The following is a 24,751-nucleotide window of genomic DNA, read 5'->3' as shown; positions in this document are numbered from 1 at the left end:
CATGGCCGGGATGTCTGTGGTTTGGTTTGTTGTTGTCATTGTAAGTGTATTACAGATAACTTACTCGCATCATTTCCGACATGACACCAACTTTGAAACAGACGAAGGTGAACATGTTTACCATCTGACCAGCTCCGGACATACCCGGAATATCATTGACCTGGATGACCAGTCCAAAATTAAGGTATGTCAGAACAGATTCCATAAGTTTATTCTGCGGTTCTAGCCTAGATAATTCAGTACTTTGCTTACCCCTTCCGACACTGTTGTGATGTCCAATACGTTTTTCTCTACACATTTTTTTTGACAAATAGAAATAAATTTGGGAAATCTATCGGTTCAGAACACAGTCAGATGAAGGGTGGCGAGGACTCTGTGATTCGACACAATAATATCACAAGGAGAAACATCAAGGTTTAAAAAAATCTGGTATTAATTTTAAAATTTTAAAAGTTTTAAAACCTTCGTCTGAAAAAAACAGGAACATAATTTGAACACATATTGAAAGTTTAAACATTTCTCATCTTTGACACAGTGATACAATCACTATATCACAAAAACTTAGTTTACATTTATCAAATTGTAACTTGATCATCAATGCTATCTTTTAAAAGATGTTTAGTTTCTCCACCTAATTTGAGTTATGATTTCATATGATAGTCTATGTAAATATGAAAATATTGAAGCAATATCTGTTAACAGGTTGATTTGTAGTTTTTATGATTCTTCAAACTTCAAACGTGTCGGAAATGGAGGTGATGACTATGTAAACGATCAGTAAATATACGTAAGTTCACAATGAAAATGTAGTTGGAGTATTATGTCTGATCGAATACAAAATTCTATTACACAAGCGAAGTCAAATGGGCGCAGTTCATATTTCATTAACTTACAATTGCAGTTTGAATTATCAGTGAACCCTTTTTAACGAAATGTGCATTTGATGTACTATTTGAAGTTTCTTGGTAGGGAATAGATAGGTAGATATGTTAGCCCATGATGTTTATAAATAAAAACAAAGATAAAATAACAATAATCATAGTTGTGTTATTATTTCCTTATATTTGATGTAGGGCACAAGGTGCAAAGAAGCAGTTTTGGTCGTTGTGACCCATGACCCGGAAACACTATCATCATGGAGAGTTGGGGATGTTGTCATTGGTAAAGCTGTTCGTAAATGTTATGAAGGCGAAAGTGGAAACACGCTCTTACGACACGTGACAGAAATGGCCGTAAAACGAGCCGACCGTGTGAAGTTGTCTACCAAACCAATACAGTAAGATTTCATATTTCATCTTTCTTTTCTGCAATTATTAAAAACATCTCACTTTTTGTTGCAATTAATATTTTACTCATTTATCATCTTATACATAAGTCTGTTAAACAATACATATATGATGGGTTATTTTCAGAAAGATTTTAATTTATGGGATAGATTTACATCAAATGAGTATTAGTTTTTCATTTACAGGAAAAACTAACTTTGAATATAAATATACTTATTTGGAAAAACTAACAGTTTGAATTTATTCAAAACTTTGACAAAAAGGTACATAATTAATAATTAGAAATTTTGGCTGATATGAGAAAACTAGCTGAATAAGTTTTATTTTAGGTTTTTACACCTGTTTGATGCCTTTGAGGTAAATCTTCACTACCTAGGACCCCATACTCGTGTAAAAAGGAGAACATCCGGGATACCATCGGCTATCGTCGGGGCTGTTAACTTCAACAGGAATTTAACGGAGACAGTCAGTTTTAATCCTGGGAACAAAATCTTTGGTCTACAGAAGTCCTCCTCTCAAACTTCTCCTGTAGTGTTTACCAGCGACACCTTACCGACCGTCACAGACGATACAGTGTTCCGTGTGGTTTGTGAATCATGTTCTGGGCGCATCTCTACCTCTTACAGGCTGTAAGTCCATCAAACTATGTATCTGTGTGGTGTGTGAATCCTGTTCTGGGCACATCTCTACCTCTTACAGGCTGTAAGTCCATCAAACTATGTATCTGTGTGGTGTGTGAATCCTATTCTGGGCACACCCTTACCTCTTACAGGCTGTAAGTATATCAAAATATGTATCTGTGTGGTGTGTGAATCCTATTCTGGGCGCATCTCTACCTCTTACAGGCTGTAAGTCCATCAAACTATGTATCTGTGTGGTGTGTGAATCCTATTCTGGGCACATCTCTACCTCTTACAGGCTGTAAGTCCATCAAACTATGTATCTGTGTGGTGTGTGAATCCTATTCTGGGCACACCTCTACCTCTTACAGGCTGTACGTCCATCAAACTATGTATCTGTGTGGTTTGTGAATCATGTTCTGGGCGCATCTCTACCTCTTACAGGCTGTAAGTCTATCAACCTATGTATCTGTGTGTGTGTGTGAATCCTATTCTGGGCACACCTCTACCTTTTACAGGCTGTAAGTCTATCAAACTATGTTTCTGTGTGGTTTGTGAATCCTATTCTGGGCACACCTCGACCTCTTACAGGCTGTAAGTCCATCTAACTATGTATCTGTGTGGTGTGTGAGTCCTATTCTGGGCACATCTCTACCTGTAACAGGCTGTAAGTCCATCAAACTATGTGTCTGTGTGGTGTGTGAATCCTATTCTGGGCACATCTCTACCTCTAACAGGCTGTAAGTCCATCAAACTATGTATCTGTGTGGTGTGTGAGTCCTATTCTGGGCACATCTCTACCTTTTACAGGCTGTAAGTCTATCAAACTATATTTCTGTGTGGTTTGTGAATCCTATTCTGGGCACACCTCGACCTCTTACAGGCTGTAAGTCCATCAAACTATGTATCTGTGTGGTGTGTGAGTCCTATTCTGGGCACATCTCTACCTGTAACAGGCTGTAAGTCCATCAAACTATGTATCTGTGTGGTGTGTGAATCCTATTCTGGGCACATCTCTACCTCTAACAGGCTGTAAGTCCATCAAACTATGTATCTGTGTGGTGTGTGAGTCCTATTCTGGGCACATCTCTACCTCTTACAGGCTGTAAGTCCATCAAACTATGTATCTGTGTGGTGTGTGAGTCCTATTCTGGGCACATCTCTACCTCTAACAGGCTGTAAGTCCATCAAACTATGTATCTGTGTGGTGTGTGAATCCTATTCTGGGCACACCTCTACCTCTTACAGGCTGTAAGTCCATCAAACTATGTATCTGTGTGGTGTGTGAATCCTATTCCTGGCACACCTTTACCTCTTACAGGCTGTACGTCCATCAAACTATGTATCTGTGTGGTGTGTGAATCCTATTCTGGGCACACCTCTACCTCTTACAGGCTGTAAGTCCATCAAACTATGTATCTGTGTGGTTTGTGAGTCATATTCTGGGCACACCTCTACCTCTTACAGGCTGTAAGTCCATCAAACTATGTTTCTGTGTGGTGTGTAAATCCTATTCCTGGCACACCTCTACCTCTTACAGGCTGTACGTCCATCAAACTATGTATCTGTGTGGTGTGTGAATCCTATTCTGGGCACATCTCTACCTCTTACAGGCTGTAAGTCCATCAAACTATGTATCTGTGTGGTGTGTGAATCCTATTCTGGGCACATCTCTACCTCTTACAGGCTGTACGTCCATCAAACTATGTATCTGTGTGGTGTGTGAATCCTATTCTGGGCACACCTCTACCTCTTACAGGCTGTACGTCCATCAAACTATGTATCTGTGTGGTGTGTGAATCCTGTTTTTTGCACACCTCTACCTCTTACAGGCTGTACGTCCATCAAACTATGTATCTGTGTGGTGTGTGGATCCTATTCTGGGCACACCTCTACCTCTTACAGGCTGTACGTCTATCACACTATGTATCTGTGTAGTGTGTAAATCCTATTCTGGGCACACCTCTACCTCTTACAGGCTGTAAGTCCATCAAACTATGTATCTGTGTGGTGTGTAAATCCTATTCTGGGCACACCTCTACCTCTTACAGGCTGTAAGTCTATCAAACTCTGTATCTGTGTAGTGTGTTAATCCTATTCTGGGCACACCTCTACCTCTTACAGGCTGTACGTCCATCAAAATATGTATCTGTGTGGTGTATGAATCCTATTCCTGGCACACCTCTACCTCTTACAGGCTGTACGTCCATCAAAATATGTATCTGTGTGGTGTGTGAATCCTATTCCTGGCACACCTCTACCTCTTACAGGCTGTACGTCTATCACACTATGTATCTGTGTGGTGTGTAAATCCTATTCTGGGCACACCTCTACCTCTTACAGGCTGTACGTCCATCAAACTATGTTTCTGTGTAGTGTGTAAATCCTATTCTGGGCACACCTCTACCTCTTACAGGCTGTACGTCCATCAAACTATGTATCTGTGTGGTGTGTAAATCCTATTCCTGGCACACCTCTACCTCTTACAGGCTGTAAGTCCATCAAACTATGTTTCTGTGTGGTGTGTAAATCCTATTCTGGGCACACCTCTACCTCTTACAGGCTGTACGTCTATCACACTATGTATCTGTGTGGTGTGTAAATCCTATTCCTGGCACACCTCTACCTCTTACAGGCTGTACGTCCATCAAAATATGTATCTGTGTGGTGTGTGAATCCTATTCCTGGCACACCTCTACCTCTTACAGGCTGTACGTCTATCACACTATGTATCTGTGTGGTGTGTAAATCCTATTCTAGGCACACCTCTACCTCTTACAGGCTGTACGTCCATCAAACTATGTTTCTGTGTAGTGTGTAAATCCTATTCTGGGCACACCTCTACCTCTTACAGGCTGTACGTCCATCAAACTATGTATCTGTGTGGTGTGTGAATCCTATTCTGGGCACACCTCTACCTCTTACAGGCTGTACGTCCATCAAACTATGTATCTGTGTGGTGTGTGAATCCTGTTTTTTGCACACCTCTACCTCTTACAGGCTGTACGTCCATCAAACTATGTATCTGTGTGGTGTGTGGATCCTATTCTGGGCACACCTCTACCTCTTACAGGCTGTACGTCTATCACACTATGTATCTGTGTAGTGTGTAAATCCTATTCTGGGCACACCTCTACCTCTTACAGGCTGTAAGTCCATCAAACTATGTATCTGTGTGGTGTGTAAATCCTATTCTGGGCACACCTCTACCTCTTACAGGCTGTAAGTCTATCAAACTCTGTATCTGTGTAGTGTGTAAATCCTATTCTGGGCACACCTCTACCTCTTACAGGCTGTACGTCCATCAAAATATGTATCTGTGTGGTGTATGAATCCTATTCCTGGCACACCTCTACCTCTTACAGGCTGTACGTCCATCAAAATATGTATCTGTGTGGTGTGTGAATCCTATTCCTGGCACACCTCTACCTCTTACAGGCTGTACGTCTATCACACTATGTATCTGTGTGGTGTGTAAATCCTATTCTGGGCACACCTCTACCTCTTACAGGCTGTACGTCCATCAAACTATGTTTCTGTGTAGTGTGTAAATCCTATTCTGGGCACACCTCTACCTCTTACAGGCTGTACGTCTATCACACTATGTATCTGTGTGGTGTGTAAATCCTATTCCTGGCACACCTCTACCTCTTACAGGCTGTAAGTCCATCAAACTATGTTTCTGTGTGGTGTGTAAATCCTATTCTGGGCACACCTCTACCTCTTACAGGCTGTACGTCTATCACACTATGTATCTGTGTGGTGTGTAAATCCTATTCCTGGCACACCTCTACCTCTTACAGGCTGTACGTCCATCAAAATATGTGTCTGTGTGGTGTGTGAATCCTATTCTGGGCACACTTCTACCTCTTACAGGCTGTACGTTTACCGAACTTGATATCTGTGGATATGTTTGTTTATATTTCTAATATACGGCTATTTGGATGTATTATTGTTAGTAGCCAGTAAACAACCACACGGAAATTTTATGTACGTGAATTTGAAATATGAATACTAAAAAGTAAAAAGCTAATAGAAACTTTTTTTTCGAACGAAAATTTTCTTAAAAGTTTTTTAATAGTTTCAATATCACGCATGTGTGTTGTGTTTGTAGACTAATCAAGTTAGCCCCCACTGACGAGAAAAAGGTTGAGCTTGAAGCATTCTTATCAGAGGTTGGTTCTGTTTGCTTTCCTATTTTCAGTTACGCACTTTTGTTAATATATTCATAACGTGTGTAGTACATGCACCTCTATTAAAACGATATACACAAATGTTCAACTGGCTGACGAATCTATACACTTTTTTTATTATTCCGTTTTTGCATATTACAGAGTTACATCCCATTTGGGTAGGTGTCGATTGTGACGTCATCATTTAGTCGCTTTCTTTAGAAAGTATGACGTTACGCTTGCAAACATATGACCTCACAATCAATACGTTGCTACACAATCAATGCAAGGGCAGATAACTCTATACTATGCAAATAGTGAATAGATCTATTAGTCTGTTATTTTTAACGACATTGTTGATTACCTGTTAACTATACTCTTGTTAACATTAAGTATAATCATTGTGTCACGACTATATACAGAGTGTACTGAGTATGTTATATTGTCTAGATTTCCGGAGAGGTCCAGGATCAGCTCACTATATCCGTGATGACGACCAGAGCGGTATCCAGCTTCCACAGTGATGACGTGCTGGACACAGGAGAGTTTGAACTGGTCAACATCCCTGTGGCCTTACTGCCTGACCTCCCGCCACTCAACCTGACAATACGGGCCCAACTCACAACATCAGTCGCCATCGATATGGTCGCCACTGGAGCAATGAAAGCGAGGATTAATCTTCACGAAAGGGGACTTTTCAGTGTTTGTAAGCATGTTTTTATTTGAAAGTTAATTTGAGAGAACGTAAAACAGAGACTGTATTTTAACACCGACATTTAACACAAACATGTTTGTTACCTGACTCTCTATATAAATGTAAATGAAGTAATTTAGCCTATTGACCGGTCAATAGTTTGACTGTTGACCGGGGCGGAACTTTTGCATGGGCTTTATTGTTGATGTCATAATTAATTGTTGACGTCATAAACACCGGCGCACTGGATCGATCCAAATATTGGTTGTTTCATGCCTTTTCAGTCAACAGTCAAAACTCTTTTCCCGAGGTGTTCGGACAAACCCGATGAACTGTTTCCCGAGGCGAGAGTAGCTGTATAATTTGAGTCGAGTTATATGTGTTTTGCTTTTAACATGAAGTATGTTAAATTTAGATCATCACTTCTCATTTTTTAAGGATGATTTGTTTATTTCATTTAGTGCATTCACTGGGTACTGATCAGAATATCGGTGTCAATACAACTTTTACGGATTGGAAGTATAGTAGGAGTAACACAGAGACATTGGACACAGAGGATATAATCAATATTACTGCTACAGTAACCAACAAGGTACGATTGGTCAATGTTACAGCCACAGTAACCAGCAACGTAGGATTGGTCAATGTTACAGCTAGAGTAACCAACAAGGTAGGATTGGTCAATGTTACAGCCACAGTAACCAACAAGGTAGGATTGGTCAATGTTACAGCTAGAGTAACCAACAAAGTAGGATTGGTCAATGTTACAGCCACAGTAACCAAGAAGGTAGGATTGGTCAATGTTACAGCTACAGTAACCACCAAGGTAGGATTGGTCAATGTTACAGCCACAGTAACCAACACGGTAGGACTGGTCAATGTTACAGCTAGAGCAACCAACAAGGTAGGATTGGTCAATGTTACAGCCACAGTAACCAACAAGGGGGTTGATCAATGTTACAGCTACAGTAACCAACAAGGTAGGATTGGTCAATGTTAGAGCCACAGTAACCAACAAGGTAGGGTTGGTCAATGTTACAGCTACAGTAACCACCAAGGTAGGATTGGTCAATGTTACAGCCACAGTAACCAACAAGGTAGGATTGGTCAATGTTACAGCTACAGTAACCACCAAGGTAGGATTGGTCAATGTAACAGCCACATTAACCAACAAGGTAGGATATGGTCAATGTTACAGCTACATTAACCAACAAGGTAGGATTGGTCAATGTTACAGCTACAGTAACCAACAAGGTAGGATTGGTCAATGTTACAGCCACAGTAACCAACAAGGTAGGATTGGTCAATGTTACAGCTACAGTAACCAACAAGGTAGGATTGGTCAATGTTACAGCCACAGTAACCAACAAGGTAGGATTGGTCAATGTTACAGCTACAGTAACCAACAAAGTAGGATATAGTCAATGTTACAGCCACAGTAACCAGCAACGTAGGATTGGTCAATGTTACAGCTACAGTAACCAACAAGGTAGGATTGGTCAATGTTACAGCCACATTAACAAACAAGGTAGGATTGGTCAATGTTACATCTACAGTAACCAACAAGGTAGGATTGGTCAATGTTACAGCCACAGTAACCAACAAGGTAGGATTGGTCAATGTTACAGCCACAGTAACCAACAAGGTAGGATTGGTCAATGTTACAGCTACAGTAACCAACAATGTAGGATTGGTCAATGTTACAGCTACAGTAACCAACAAGGTAGGATTGGTCAATGTTACAGCTACAGTAACCAACAAGGTAGGATATAGTCAATGTTACAGCTACAGTAACCAATGAGGTAGTATTGGTCAATGTTACAGCTACAATAACCAACAAGGTAGGATTGGTCAATGTTACAGCCACAGTAACCAACACGGTAGGACTGGTCAATGTTACAGCTAGAGTAACCAACAAGGTAGGATTGGTCAATGTTACAGCTAGAGTAACTAACAAGGTAGGATTGGTCAATGTTACAGCCACAGTAACCAACAAGGTAGGATTGGTCAATGTTACAGCCACAGTAACTAACAAGGTAGGATTGGTCAATGTTACAGCTAGAGTAACCAACAAGGTAGGATTGGTCAATGTTACAGCTAGAGTAACCAACAAGGTAGGATTGGTCAATGTTACTGCCACAGTAACCAACAAGGTAGGATTGGTCAATGTTACAGCTAGAGTAACCAACAAGGTAGGATTGGTCAATGTTACAGCTACAGTAACCAACAAGGTAGGATTGGTCAATGTTACAGCCACAGTAACCAACAAGGTAGGATTGGTCAATGTTACAGCCACAGTAACCAGCAAGGTAGGATTGGTCAATGTTACAGCTAGAGTAACCAACAAGGTAGGATTGGTCAATGTTACAGCCACAGTAACCAACAAGGTAGGATTGGTCAATGTTACAGCCACAGTAACCAACAAGGTAGGATTGGTCAATGTTACAGCCACAGTAACCAACAAGGTAGGATTGGTCAATGTTACAGCTACAGTAACCACCAAGGTAGGATTGGTCAATGTTACAGCTACAGTAACCAACAAGGTACGATTGGTCAATGTTACAGCTACAATAACCACCAAGGTAGGATTGGTCAATGTTACAGCCACAGTAACCAACAAGATAGGATTGGTCAATGTTACAGCTACAGTAACCAACAAGGTAGGATTGGTCAATGTTACAGCTACAGTAACCAACAATGTAGGATTGGTCAATGTTACAGTCACAGTAACCAACAAGGTAGGATTGGTCAATGTTACAGCCACAGTAACCAACAAGGTAGGATTGGTCAATGTTACAGCTACAGTAACCAACAAGGTAGGATTGGTCAATGTTACAGCTACAGTAACCAACAAGGTAGGATTGGTCAATGTTACAGCCACAGTAACCAACAAGATAGGATTTGTCAATGTTACAGCCACAGTATCCAGCAACGTAGGATATAGTCAATGATACAGCCACAGTAACCAACAAGGTAGGATTGGTAGATGTTACAGCCACAGTAACCAACAAGATAGGATTGGTCAATGTTACAGCTACAGTAACCAACAAAGTTGGATATAGTCAATGTTACAGCCACAGTAACCAACAAGGTAGGATTGGTCAATGTTACAGCTAGAGTAGCCAACAAGGTAGGATTGGTTAATGTGACAGCCACAGTAACAAACAAGGTAGGATATAGTCAATGTGACAGCCACAGTAACAAACAAGGTAGGATATAGTCAATGATACAGCCACAGTAACAAACAAGGTAGGATATAGTCAATGATACAGCCACAGTAACCAACAAGGTAGGATTGGTCAATGTCACAGCTACAGTAACCAATGAGGTAGGATATAGTCAATGATACAGCCACAGTAACCAACAAGGTAGGATTGGTCAATGTTACAGCTACAGTAACCAAGAAGGTAGGATTGGTCTATGTTACAGCTACAGTAACCAACAAGGTAGGATATAGTCAATGTTACAGCTACAGTAACCAACAAGGTAGGATTGGTCAATGTTACAGCTACAGTAACCAACAAGGTAGGATTGGTCAATGTTACAGCTACAGTAACCAACAAGGTAGGATTGGTCAATGTTACAGCTACAGTAACCAACAAGGTAGGATTGGTCAATGTTACAGCCACTGTAACCAACACCGTAGGACTGGTCAATGTTACAGCTACAGTAACCAACAAGATAAGATATAGTCAATGTTACAGCTACAGTAACCAACAAGGTAGGATATAGTCAATGTTACAGCTACAGTAACCAACAAGGTAGGATTGGTCAATGTTACAGCTACAGTAACCAACAAGGTAGGATTGGTCAATGTTACAGCCACTGTAACCAACACGGTAGGACTGGTCAATGTTACAGCCACAGTAACCAACAAGATAGGATATAGTCAATGTTACAGCTACAGTAACAAACAAGATAGGATATAGTCAATGTTACAGCTACAGTAACAAACAAGATAAGATATAGTCAATGTTACAGCTACAGTAACAAACAAGATAAGATATAGTCAATGTTACAGCTACAGTAACAAACAAGAGTAGATTGGTCAATGTTACAGCTACAGTAACCAACAAGGTAGGATTGGTCAATGTTACAGCTACAGTAACCAACAAGGTAGGATTGGTCAATGTTACAGCTACAGTAACCAACAAGGTAGGATTGGTCAATGTTACAGCTACAGTAACCAACAAGGTAGGATTGGTCAATGTTACAGCTACAGTAACCAACAAGGTAGGATTGGTCAATGTTACAGCTACAGTAACCAACAAGGTAAGATTGGTCAATGTTACAGCTACAGTAACCAACAAGATAAGATTGGTCAATGTTACAGCTAGAGTAACCAACAAGATAAGATTGGTCAACGTTACAGCTACAGTAACCAACAAGATAGGATATAGTCAATGTTACAGCCACACTAACCAACAAGGTAGGATATAGTCAATGTTACAGCCACAGTAACCAACAAGGTAGGATATAGTCAATGTGACAGCCACAGTAACCAACAAGGTAGGATATAGTCAATGTTACAGCCACAGTAACCAACAAGATAAGATATAGTCAATGTTACAGCTACAGTAACAAACAAGATAGGATTGGTCAATTTTACAGTCAAAGTGACCAACAATGTAGAATTGATCAATGTTACAGCTACAGTAACCAACAAGATAGGATTGGTCAATGTTACAGCTACAGTAACCAACAAGGTAGGATTGGTCAATGTTACAGCTACAGTAACCAACAAGGTAGGATTGGTCAATGTTACAGCTACAGTAACCAACAAGGTAGGATTGGTCAATGTTACAGCTACAATAACAAACAAGATAAGATTGGTCAATGTTACAGCTACAGTAACCAACAAGATAGGATTGGTCAATTTTACAGTCAAAGTGACCAACAATGTAGAATTGATCAATGTGACAGCTACAGTAACAAACAAGATAAGATTGGTCAATGTTACAGCAAGACGAACTAACTAAGAAGGCTAATACATAAGACTGTGTTACAAAGCCACAGTCGCTAAATCTTAAGAGCCTTACGTTACATATACTTTTACTGGTGGTTATATGATTGTACCATGTTTGTTATAGCTGAAGATAACCCCTATGATGTCGTGGACAGAAAAAGATGTATTTTGGAGGTTTGACTCCCCTACACTGTATAGGTTAGTACTATCGGATGATGTCAGTATTTATCTGCAAAATAGGATATAAATAATTAGATTTGATAATATTATTAAATATTTCACATATAGTGTAATTAATTTAATACACGTTCTTGTGGTGTACTACATCATTATTTAAAGAAAATCATAATCATAAATCATGATTTATGCCTGTCAAAATTCTTAAAAAATCTGTTGGTTTGTGGAGTAATTTTTGTTTTATGTATTGCAGCAAAACAACCAAAGTGAACACCTTTTCAAATATTGATGATGAGGCATTATGTTCCTACGTGAATGTAAAATCAGAGGGGAGACTTGAACTAGAAACATTAACAGCAAATGTCACAGCTTTTGGATTTCCACTTTGGTAAGTAAAAATCGTTAATATAAAGTGCATCTAAAATTTACTATGGTGAAATCAAGTCGCCGAATACATTGCTTTCAGTTAAAGATACACATTTATCTCCTTAGTTCTATCGTTTGACTGTTAGACTATTAAACGTATTATTTTGATGTTGATTATACTTTCGGAATATTAATTAATGTGTATATTTTTATCCTATTCTTTATGTATAAGAAAAAAGTACGATTTTTTTTATAAATATCGATAACATGTTTCGGTTTGGCATCCCGTTTGTTGCAGTTGCGGAGATACCGATACGACTTACAGTACCAAGAATCAATCTCTTTGTACCACGAACACCACACAAAGTTGTAAGGCTCATTGCACTGAAACAGGCAGCGTAGAAGTACATGAAAGCCTCGAAAATGCATGTGGAGAACCAAGTAACCCTATCCTCAACAAAACGGATGCTATTACAAGGTGGGAATTGGGTCATAACATAATGTGTATTTCGTTTGTGAGAATATTTATTCTTTTCCCATTCAATAATCTTACAACATGGTGATTTGTATCATACATGTGCATTTGTAGCATGGAAATCAATTGAAAACGAAGGAAAACCAATCAAAACCAATTCGTCTTGAGTAATGCATTAAACAAACGTGTGTTTGATCGGCTTGATTCTAAAAATACATACCAATTTATTCATGTTGTTTACAGTCTCGAGGAATTATTTGGAAACTTCATCATATTTCCGTCGGAAGAATCCACGTCATCTGCCTGGTGTGGTGACGAATCGACACCTTGTCCTAGTTGCAGTGACATCACAAATGTTTGTTCTGACAAACTGGTATCCGCAGATATGCACATAGCCTTGACAAAGCTGGCCAAACAAGTACAAGCTGAATGGCCATTACGTGAGTGGTTATCACAAATATAATACAGGTTTCTAATTCCCGTAATAACTAATTCTAAAACTAGTATTTGGTTTGATTTTTTGCTATTTAAGTTTATAGCACCATACAATACGGATATATTTCTTTTCATGAGTTGTGAAACATTCTAGTTTCATTCGGAGTAATACAAAATTGACATGTTGAATCTTCTATTTTGATTTTATTTATATCTATATAAAAGTTCTTTCGTCAACATTTGGTGATGTAAAAACATAAAATGTAGTTTTTCATATTACAAGGTAAACTGATAGTTGATGAGGGCTGGGATGAACCTACAAATCGTTATCCTGACAGAAACCATGGCAGCACGTCACTGTTTTACGAGGGTCGCGCGGCTTCTATCGGAGTCTCTCAGGAATCGGACGTGGCCAGATCTACTGATGCAGACATTAACCAAAGATTCCAACAGCTCACCAAGTGTGCAGGATTACGGCTGAGTAACAATCCATCAGATGGGTACCAGGATGTGTGTGTTGGAGAACAAACCAACCACTTCCGGCGCAAAAGGTCGTTAAGGTCACGCAGGTCAACTGGACTAACATTGGATTCAAATTGCAAAAATTCCATCTGGCCTTGTCGCGATGTGTTTCCAGACCATTTGACAGGTAACTCTTGATATCATTAGAAACTGCGTGATGTATGGTCAGGAAATCGAAATATTGGCCGTATAAAAAGGATGAAATTTACAAGAAAAACTTTCTTCTTAACTTAAAAAAATAATAAAATGCTTATTGTTTATACCAACAGTTTTTTACTTGATACCTTGAGTGTTTTACCAAGAGTGTTTTACTTGATACCTTGCTATCTGCAAAATCTGTTTGTTACCATTTTAGTCATCGTCATTGATCTCGACAAGCAGTCATCACAGTTAGGATCCTTATTCCAGGACGGCACTACAGAATATCCCCCGGGGAGAAGTGTGGCTAGTGTATGTGGTGATATTGACGAAACCTTCAACAGAGACAATACTAAACAAATGCAAAGGTACATTCTACATTCATTCCACTCTATTTCTGTACTCTAATTTTGTTGATTGACTTTTAGTATACATATTTTTTTTCAATCATTACAGTTATTGATATACAAAGTGTTACGAATGCTCACAATAGGCAAGGTTCTTCTAATGGAATTCATATCTTAGAAACTGATTGCTAAGGTAACACAACATAATTGAAGACAGCCGCTATGAAGTGAGCTTGGCGCTACTACTGCGGTAATATCAGTCACACTCATGTATGCAATTAAGGCATGATATATAATACTACATTGAATGTTTTTTGTATAAATCTTTTTGAGCCAGACTCCTCCAGTACCCTTACAATGACTGGGAGTTCCCTGCTGAAGGGCCCAGTGACCAGACGTGTGGTTCAGTGACCAGGCGATGTGTACAGGACTCCACGTATAGTTATTCTACCGACTATTTACGCTGGCCCAGCGGTAGGATGATGACACCTAGAATGGTAGTGAGGCTCTACATTTTCGTCTTATATTTAAACGAAGCTGACGTTGTGAGTAAGTAATATCTATACACACAAAACTAGATCATTAAGAAGCATCCGTTAATACCAAACTGGGTATGACCGACTGGTTAAAGCTTTTGTTAATGTCACACAGTTAGAGGTATACCACTTAACGCTGCACATATGTGTTTGATAAATTGTGTGTACATATTATCGTTTAATTGTGTGTGGTTAGTGTAAATTAACACATGTATCAGAAGTCAACTAATTTATCAGGCGCTTTGTAAAACCTTTATATATTCTTGTCGTTTGAACCAATGATTTAATGAAAGTGATTTATTTTCTCAAGAGTACTATGGTATCATTTAGAGCAAAACATTATCATAACAAATTTTCGAGAATCAAGGAATTAGGTTCGTACACATATTGCAAGTTATAGGAATGTTGACATGACATGAAATATCAAGTTATAACTATGGATTGGTTTTAACACTGTGTGTTGTAATGTTCAGTGGTTTGTCGTACTATTTCATAATACATTGAAGCACGGTTATAACGAATTTCTGAAAATCACGGAAATTTACACAAATCACAAGCATCTTTTGACGGTGAATGCCTAAATAGTAATTTAACATACGCATATATTGAAATGGTGAACACGTTTGTATGAAGCACGATGTCTCTTGTAGATCCCTGTTTCCCTTCCTTCAGCTACTGTAAGGGGATCTGTTTGCACCAGGATATGACATGTGAAGGTAATGTCTTAGTTCAGGATCTATTTTAAGATAATATAGTTTGTACGTGTATCTGGATGAGACATATTTTGTATTAGTTTTTTATATATAATTTTGTAATTCATTATACACATCACACCGATCCAATAACTCTGTATAATCCCATCCACAGTAATCAGCATTGGAGTATTGTTGTAGTATTCCCTGCACAGCAAAGACCTAAATAAAGACTTAAATCTTCATCTGTGTATTCTACAGGGAACTCACAGAGAAGGAAACGCCAGACTGGTAAGTCGGCTGAAATAATGTACAACTTCGATGCATTGATCATTTTGTATTTGATTCAATGTTTGTTTTCTTTTCTTTGTTTTTATTAATATATAAATCAATGATAAAGGGTCACGGGATTATTTTCTGAACTTATATTCTAAGAACTGTTAATAAGATTTTGTATACACACACATATATATATATATATATATATATATATTGTAATCGGCAAAGTTGAGTAAAGGTCAACGAAAATGTATAATGTCTGTTACAAGATATCAATCCAAACATCGATGGCGGTACCAGAACAAAGCGATCGACCTCCACTTCAGATGAAATTCTGTCAAAATTCCAAAATAATGGCAGGTATGTTGCTATTATCAACTCACCCCCCCTCCGTCCCCGCCAAAAAACAAATGTAACTCCCAGTGATTGGAGGGTAGTTATAGTTTCAAGAAGCAAGAATGCAAGACGAAATGTAACGAAACGAAATGAAAAGTGCTATTATTAATTGCGACTAAAGTTGCACATAATTTAATACATAATCGCGTTTCACTCTCCCGGGTGAAATTTTCCCATAAAAATGTCACTATTGTAATATGACACTTATATCGATTGTAACGTTATCATAAGTATCGTTTAGTAAATGAAGTCAAATAAAGTGATAAATATCGGAATTAGGAAATATTCTAATTAAAATCGGTCAAAATGTAGTTCTGTAATTTGTTTTGAGATAAAGCACATATTAAACGTTTACACGCTTATAAGACATTTATGAATTTCAATTAGAAGTTATCTTCGTATTTAGATCCTCTACTGTGAAGAAATATTATAAATAAATGGTATTTTCAGGGCTATACAAGCTGACCTTACTGGTATTAATGTTACAATGGAGTACGCCGCCAGTTTAGCTGTGTTAGCTGGATTCGATTTCGTTGCAATTCGCGGATCCTTTTTGGATTTATATGTGAGACAGCAGGCTGGAATCCGAGCAAGTATAACGCCCTTTCCTCTTGTGAATCTGATTGATGTAAACCCCCCTACAAACAGGGAAGAGGAATATGCTCTGATTGACGAAGACCTACCGCTGTATGACGGACAAAACCCCGAACAGAATCTATCAAACTGTTATAAAATAGCGGACATCAACCATCAAAGACAACCAAGGCGGTATTTTAGGGTTGATCCCTTGCTGCTGGAGTGTCTTGAGGCGGCCAGTTATGAATACGGTTCGTGTGTCCCTGTAGTGAAGGGATCTGGGTACAGGACAAAGTCCATTAACGATATAAACATTGAGGAGAGACACGCTGAGGAAACACAGAACTTTATACGGGGGAAAGCCGTAGAAATCATGCCTTCCAATACTGGTACAGACTCATTATATGAACTAGGACTTACAATTATAAGGACATGTACTGCCCTCCTGCGATTTAAACTGATGAAGGTTGGTGTAGGAAGTCATTCTGACCGCCTGTATTTGGACATCAGGGAAAGTAGCGGGCCTCGGGATCTCATGTCTGTGTGGGATGTCGATAATCCTCAGTTGTACAGCAAGTTAAAGCTAGTGCAAGACAACTTGCTTGCTGGTAGGTTAAGATTGACTTTTTTCTTGAAACAATTGTATGAACTATTTCCAGATAACTGTACATGATTTTTTATGTTGTAAATTAATGTACTTCAGTATGTCGTATTATTTCACTTCAAAACCATTGTTAAATCTGCTTGTTATTTTGATTGGTCAAAATATTTAATTTTGACCTGAACTACCTTTTTTGATTTCTAAGAGATGTTACTATTTGTAAAACAATCCTTTAATTTTCCTAAACTTCCTTTTAATGCAGAAATAGGACACGGGAGCCATTGTCACTATTGGTTTTATATGCATAAGCTTATATTTATAAGATACTAACACTAACAAAACCTCGTGTCTAGTTTGTGTAAAACAACTCGTGTTAAGTAAATTTGATATCCATCATCCACTCGTATGGTATTCTATTTATACAATGTGTTTTGTTACGTCAGGTGGTCCCTTAATCAGGCCGACGGATGCTGAGCGGGCTTGTAGGGAGCCACCACTAGGTCATTCCATGTACTATATAAGACAACCAGCGAGGTAGGTAGCATCGTTACTTACCAACATTGATTGTATAACATGTTGTATAGCATTGTATACCATATACATGCAAAATTAATAAATATCAAAGAATGTATTTTTAGTAACAATTAAATTTGACATGTCTGTTTGTAGTATATTAAATATATGCATATTCAACAATGAGGACTTCTGTCATCACACCCGGACAGGAAGGGAACAAGCTGTACAAACATTACTGAACAATCTTGCCAGCGTGGCCGGATCCGGAGAATTCTCAGTATCCAGTGTCAGAGGACTGGCTGACCAATGCTTCGTTACTCATTGTGGTGGATGTCTTGGACGAGGTTAGCAATTTTTAATTTTTGCTTTTTTCGCAAGGGAAATCTAACTGGGGATCTAATTCTAAATGTTATTATTTGTATAATTATTCAGATACAATTTAGCTATGTCACGAATATTTAAAAGTATTTCTTAATAAATTTGAAACCACAGTTGTTGAAAGTCTATGGTTGTAAACACATGCTTTTATTTTCAACCACTCGCCATCAAAGTTATAATCGTTGCTGAACGGGAGTAAGAAAGTTCATTACACATTCTCGGGAGAGTTCGAAAAGGTACAGTAGTCACATGATGTTCACAACTAACTTCGGCTTGCTTGCAAAGATTCCGAATCCTTACCGCCCATCTTGACTTCGATTTAGTCATTTCTCTGCATGTTTTACAACAGGATATGTTAAAGGTGGAGGTGAGGTTATATCTGTGTGATATATTTCATCAATTTCATTCGTACAGGTGATATATGGACGGAGAAAACAAGAAGTTGTTTGTTATTTATTAAGACATTCCTGTCTGGTCTTTCCCTTCCTTTTGGCGGGAGTCTCCACGATAAAGCTGCATTCTATAACATGGATACACGTGATTCTAACATGAGAACTATTACGTGTGGCGATGGGAACAATTGTCTCCAGGACACGCAGTTCTACTCCATTCTAAGTAAGCGAAATCGACTGCTTGATATTGATATTTTTGCCGATTGTACCATCCGCAATTTTATTTGATTATCTAAATACGTTGTTGTGGTACATTCAGATTAGTCGAATATACCATACAGTTATCTAATGAGTGATCTTCCTGAAGAAATTGTCTAACAAATGAAAAAAAAAAAATTCTCAAATATTGTGCGGCTGGTTGAAAAATGTTGTAGCGATATGTATGAAGTATTGAAACATAATGGAATTCACTTTTAGAAGATACTTTTGTGGAAGTTTCCTAGGCTATCATACGGTTACAGTATCCAATAAATATTGCAACCTTTTCACAAGTTTAATTGTCGATATCTAGGGCAGACATTTATAAAAAACAATTCTCTTTTTTCAAATTCTCATAGTTCTTATTAACTATTATTGTATATTCTTAGTGACTACTTTAGAGGAAACCTACCAGCTGAATAAAGATATTGACGTAGAAGAGCCACTGTACGGACCTGCAGACAATCCACTTCCGGTTCTCGATCTCTTAGAACAGGAAATGGCGATGGCAGCAAGTGGCATCGTCAAGATTTACCTTGGTACCAAGGACGACATCAGCGCCCTCTACCCTATCATCAAGGTGAGGTGTTTTATTATATCCTTTCGACGGCCGGCAGGATTCGAACTTGACTCAATTTTGATAGTAGGTTATTACAAATGCCATCTATGAAAGCAGTTTGCATCTAGATTACGGTTTGATGCCATTTTCACGATGATAACAAACAGCACACACTACAAACAAGTAAAAACAGTCACCGGAAGTCCCCTAAAGGTCACCACGCACGGGTCATGGAAGGCAGAAACCTGCGCGTGGGACTTGTTTTTTTTTTTTTTTTTTTTTTTTTTTTTGAAATCGGTGCTATTTTCCCCTTCCTTTCCCCTTTCTCTCTATTTTCTCTTACTTTGATATCTCTTCTATCGTTTAAGACCATCTGCATGTCTGTATCTTGATAATTAAGCTCACAACGACAGGTTTCCGGGCACACACTAAAATCCGGGTTTCAGACCTCAATTTTTGACTTATTTGGGCATGTTCAAAGGTGATTTGTGACGTCACTAATGCAATGACCGAATCGATATTGACATGCTATATAGGGATGAACATCTTCTTTTCAAAAAACTAGTATTTAGTTTTCAACGGTCTCAGTGGGGCTCCAGAAGGGTGCATGAAATGGGGCAAATGCATAATTACGCATAAATACGTTACGGCCGTCCAAAGGATATAGTGATGTCCGGATAATGGAAAATCTCCCGGTTTTCGAGTCGAAATCATAATAAACCATTGTGTAGACACATTTTATGAAATAAAAATAAGTTTCTAGCCGATTTTGAGTTTTTCTGTATATCCTTTCGACGGCCGGCAGGATTCGAACTTGACTCAATTTTGATAGTAGGTTATTACAAATGCCATCTATGAAAGCAGTTTGCATCTAGATTACGGTTTGATGCCATTTTCACGATGATAACAAACAGCACACACTACAAACAAGTAAAAACAGTCACCGGAAGTCCCCTAAAGGTCACCACGCACGGGTCATGGAAGGCAGAAACCTGCGCGTGGGACTTGTTTTTTTTTGTTTTTTTTTTTTTTTTTTTTGAAATCGGTGCTATTTTCCCCTTCCTTTCCCCTTTCTCTCTATTTTCTCTTACTTTGATATCTCTTCTATCGTTTAAGACCATCTGCATGTCTGTATCTTGATAATTAAGCTCACAACGACAGGTTTCCGGGCACACACTAAAATCCGGGTTTCAGACCTCAATTTTTGACTTATTTGGGCATGTTCAAAGGTGATTTGTGACGTCACTAATGCAATGACCGAATCGATATTGACATGCTATATAGGGATGAACATCTTTTCAAAAAACTAGTATTTAGTTTTCAACGGTCTCAGTGGGGCTCCAGAAGGGTGCATGAAATGGGGCAAATGCATAATTACGCATAAATACGTTACGGCCGTCCAAAGGATATAGTGTAGGATTCTTGATATCATTATTTGCTTGCATAACAATACATTTTAAGTCAAATGATTAGATATTTATAAGGTTAAAAACAATTAGTACTTAACGGCCTGTTTTCATATGAGTATGGCGATTTATCAACTCGAGGCAATGAGGAATTGAAAAACAATGCAATATTCACACGAAAACATGGTGATAACTATTTCATTATGTGACATTTTGCTAGAGTTAAATGCTTTTAGGAATGAACTTAAATGGACAGTTAGTTTAGGAATGCATTAATCTTTTAATCAAAATTAAAATTTGCTCCATTTCTTCTGTATACATACAGTGGTATAGAGAGCAACCAACTAAATGATTTAACATAGACCACAGTGTTAAACTTTGTAAAAGTTTTGTACTGTATTATTAAAACAAAGAAATATTAGTTAGGTATTGTGTTCTATAATTAAAGTCTATGTTCTCATATAACACTAGATAGAAAAAAAAGTTTGGGTCCTTCTGCTCAAACTCCAACCAGGGTAGCTTTATTGAAATCAGGCGCATTTTGCACTAAAATATCCGGAAATTCTAATGTTTTTACCTATTCATTATCAAAATTGATATTTTGAACCTAAATCTCAATATGAATTTCCAAATTGATATTATGGTTATGAAGGAATAATTACCTGTCAGAAAACATTTTTACTTTTGAAATTCATAATTAGCCAGCCAATCAGCGGCCGGGTTAAAATCCTATCCTGGGCTCAATCTTGTATACACAGGGGCCATATAGATGTAGCCTGCACCCGTACCAGCACCGAAGAGTACATATGTACAACCTTAGTAGTAGAATATTCCCCGTTATAAATCCTTGATCTGGTTTGAAAACTTGAAATCTTACCTGATATCAATTAGGACTGTAAAGAACAACTTGAAAGAAAGACATATTTATGTTTTAGAGATAAAACGTGACTGTTTTCATAATTAATGACATTGGCAGTACAGAGCTTAAACTGGAAAAAACCCACATGTCATCTGGGAGGTTATGTGTAAAAAGTAAAGAGACAGTTATACTTCATAGTTAATACGCCATTTAATATGCAGACACAATGCATTATTTTATAATTTGATTAGCCCTAAAGGTTTAGACTCGCCTCATAATTTGAACTTTGAACGCTTCTTGAGGATATTATGATGAAACGAGGAAACGTAACTTTAGTTGATTCAGAATGATATAACAATTTATATACCTAAATTTCAATTTCAACAAATTTTATTTCAAATATTATTTGAAAAGTGATTGAACAACAGGCATAGCCTATATAACTTCTCTCCCTAAGTAACAACTAGTACATAGCAAGATTTATAAGATACCAGGTATATAAGTTATTCAGTGTTGTTTACAATATATAACAGTATAAACATATAAATATAATTATCAGATACAAGATTTAAATGTGGAAGGTTGTAGTTACAGATATTTTGTTTTTATTAAGTCATGATTAATTGCTAAAAACTGTATGTATATAGAAGATGATTGCCAGGTTTTAAAAGGTTATTGGTACTGAATCCAGTACCTAATGAAAGGCTTCCCTCCACCCATAGGATACAGACCAAAAAATGTCCATATCGGCTTACTAGTCATTGGTCATCACCCATGAGTTTTGGGGCCAGTCATGGATGCTGGATTCTGTATTTAAAGTAAGATTGTTAAGGGGAGTAAGTCAGTTTTACTGTATTTACGAATGCACTTTGAAAGATTTTTAAAAGTACATATAGGTTAAGCTACATTTAACTGTTATATAATTATAGTGTTTGAAAATATAGGACATAATTATGCATACAAGTATGAAATATTCAAAATATCAAACAAAATACCCATTAGATCTATATGGAGGAATGGCAACCAGTGATCAGAGGCACGGTGATATGATTATTTACTATTGTGTAGTACAGTCAATGTATAACTAAATGATGTGACATATTATCAACTCATGTGACTTGTTATCTTACAGATACTGATGACATACAATACAGACGTCACTGAAGTGGAATTCCATCTTGTTACTGGGGTATCACACACATGGGTTATCTCCTCCTTGAAGAATAAGATTCAAAGATGGTCTACGTCCGTCTGCCCTGGTCGAAGTAGGATTGCTATTGCACCTTACACACTGATTGACATTCCAGAGGAGGACCGACGTAAAAGATCCACCGCCAACAACAATACTCCCAACATCCTGCGCTCAAATCTTCGAATGACAGAACTTGCATGGTTAATGCGTAATTAAATTAACCTAACCCAAAACGAAAACTCTATAAACAGACTTAACATACAGTTTTAACTATGCAGTATGTTACATTTATGATTATCATTATTGTTGGTCGTAACGCTAACTAAATTTACTAAAATGTTTACTTCTAACGTGTCCAATGCCACTGCCTCACCTTTGGTCTCGCATTAAGTGTTTATGTCTTTAGCCATGTTTCAGAGCGATAGCACTATAAAATACCCAAGAGTTCCATTATGACAAAGACAGAAGAGCTTGCTTTAACAGACTGTAATCTTTGAAACACTCTCCTAATCACTACACATAATATATTATGAAGAAATGCGAGATTCATTAACCAATTAAATATTCTGTTACAATTCGTCATCCAAATTGGTCAACCGCTACCCTTTTAATAAATTGTCAATGGATTTTCAAAATTAAAAAAATGTGAATCCATAGAGAATCTGAACTTTGGTGTGATCATTTTTCATAATTGATAAGGTATGGTGAGGCAAATCATTTTAATTTGCACACGTACGAATCTGTATGTGCAAACAAACGATAATCCGGGATGCTAAACTTATACGCTGTGTTAAAAAGATTTATTAAGCTACGCTTTTTACATTGCATCCTATATTGTGAAATATCAAACGCTGTTCTAACGAATAATAATTATTTATTTATTACGGATATTCAGACAGTGTGTAATTATGGAGAAACATGATCAGCTCGTATTATTTCTGTCAACGTAACAAACAAGTATTAAAGACTCTCATGTTTCAACTTCATACAGCGTATTTTTATAGATTTGTATAGCGTCTGACACTTCTAGGACAAGCGTTTCTTTATGCTAGTGTGTGTTGTATCCTTGTAGTTTACTTTAATTTGTTGTACATACCACCTTTCCATTAAATGTACCTTAATGACACATAAAGTGTATCTTACAGCCTTTCTGTAGTTATTTCAAAGTGCGTTGTAGACAATAACATCGTCTGTAACTATAGTCGCTAAAACCTACCGGTACACAAAAACACGGTGAGTAGTTCTAAACAACTATAAAAAATGATGTTTATATTAAAATACCTTTGACATTCTATCAAAATTAATCTGTTTAAGGAACATATTCGTATGAAGTCGTCCATCATGACTCTGCGTTGGTCTGCCGTGTATATAAACGTTACATGAGTGTTCGGTCAAACTGTTTGTGACGGGAAATGTTGTGTGTTAAGGTTAACCCGTTTTGAGTTCGTCATTGGTATATGTAATCAACTGATCATTAGCGATCCGTGTTAGAAAATTTCGACCTCGTGTCTGCATTAAGGGACGGATTGCATTGACATTTTGACAATTGTTTTGTACATCATTTTTGTGCCATTATATAATTGTGTCATTTTAAATATTTAATTGCCATATCCATTCATATGTTTCTGTGAAATCCAATTCAACATAATGGCGCGGTTATTTAATGACAGTAAAATGTTCCGAACCTTGTGGACTGTTTTGTTCTGAAATATGATCGCATACTTTGCCAAAACAAGGTAAACAATAATTTACGAGTCATCAGTAATACCTATGTCGAAGACGAGGGACTAAACCTCGCCAGGCAACACTATAGGAGAACTGTTTCCGAGGGAAAGGGCTATAATAGATTTAGTACGTCACTTGACATTCATTATGACGTCATATATTTGGTCGCGTGCTCATTCCAGGGGGAC

The 24,751-nt window shown here is 37.8% G+C and overlaps 1 protein-coding gene across 3 annotated transcripts; it reads left to right on the top strand.

The window, feature by feature from the left end:
• The first annotated feature begins 1 nt into the window (after position 1).
• On the top strand, positions 2-24,526 carry LOC138319314 (uncharacterized). 3 transcript variants are annotated; one of them, XM_069262381.1, is made up of 22 exons: positions 2-184; positions 1,074-1,276; positions 1,616-1,915; positions 6,021-6,081; positions 6,529-6,784; positions 7,234-7,364; positions 11,863-11,936; positions 12,169-12,303; positions 12,580-12,759; positions 13,000-13,196; positions 13,475-13,840; positions 14,069-14,219; positions 14,536-14,747; positions 15,385-15,450; positions 15,688-15,717; positions 15,975-16,065; positions 16,552-17,285; positions 17,722-17,812; positions 17,948-18,138; positions 18,587-18,787; positions 19,212-19,402; positions 22,779-24,526. In XM_069262381.1, exons 1-22 carry the CDS (start codon positions 2-4, stop codon positions 23,052-23,054), a joined length of 4,320 nt encoding a protein of 1,439 aa, XP_069118482.1. In that variant the 3' UTR covers positions 23,055-24,526. The 3 variants fall into 3 exon arrangements, with proteins under 3 accessions (XP_069118482.1, XP_069118483.1, XP_069118484.1); XM_069262382.1 differs by lacking the exons at positions 2-184; positions 1,074-1,276; positions 1,616-1,915 and adding an exon at positions 2,289-2,353; XM_069262383.1 differs by lacking the exons at positions 2-184; positions 1,074-1,276; positions 1,616-1,915 and adding an exon at positions 3,581-3,595.
• The last annotated feature ends 225 nt before the right edge of the window (positions 24,527-24,751 follow it).

Source organism: Argopecten irradians, chromosome 3 (assembly GCF_041381155.1).
Source record: "Argopecten irradians isolate NY chromosome 3, Ai_NY, whole genome shotgun sequence".
NCBI classification, from domain to species: domain Eukaryota; kingdom Metazoa; phylum Mollusca; class Bivalvia; order Pectinida; family Pectinidae; genus Argopecten; species Argopecten irradians.
This window is presented reverse-complemented; position numbering and strand designations above follow the sequence as displayed.

Coding starts and splice junctions, on each gene's coding strand:
- LOC138319314 (XM_069262381.1), top strand. CDS start 2: ATGGCCGGGATGTCTGTGGTTTGGTTTGTTGTTGTCATTGTAAGTGTA. Junction 12,304..12,579: donor GCTTTTGGATTTCCACTTTG/GTAAGTAAAAAT, acceptor CGTTTGTTGCAG/TTGCGGAGATACCGATACGA. Junction 17,813..17,947: donor TATATAAGACAACCAGCGAG/GTAGGTAGCATC, acceptor GTCTGTTTGTAG/TATATTAAATATATGCATAT.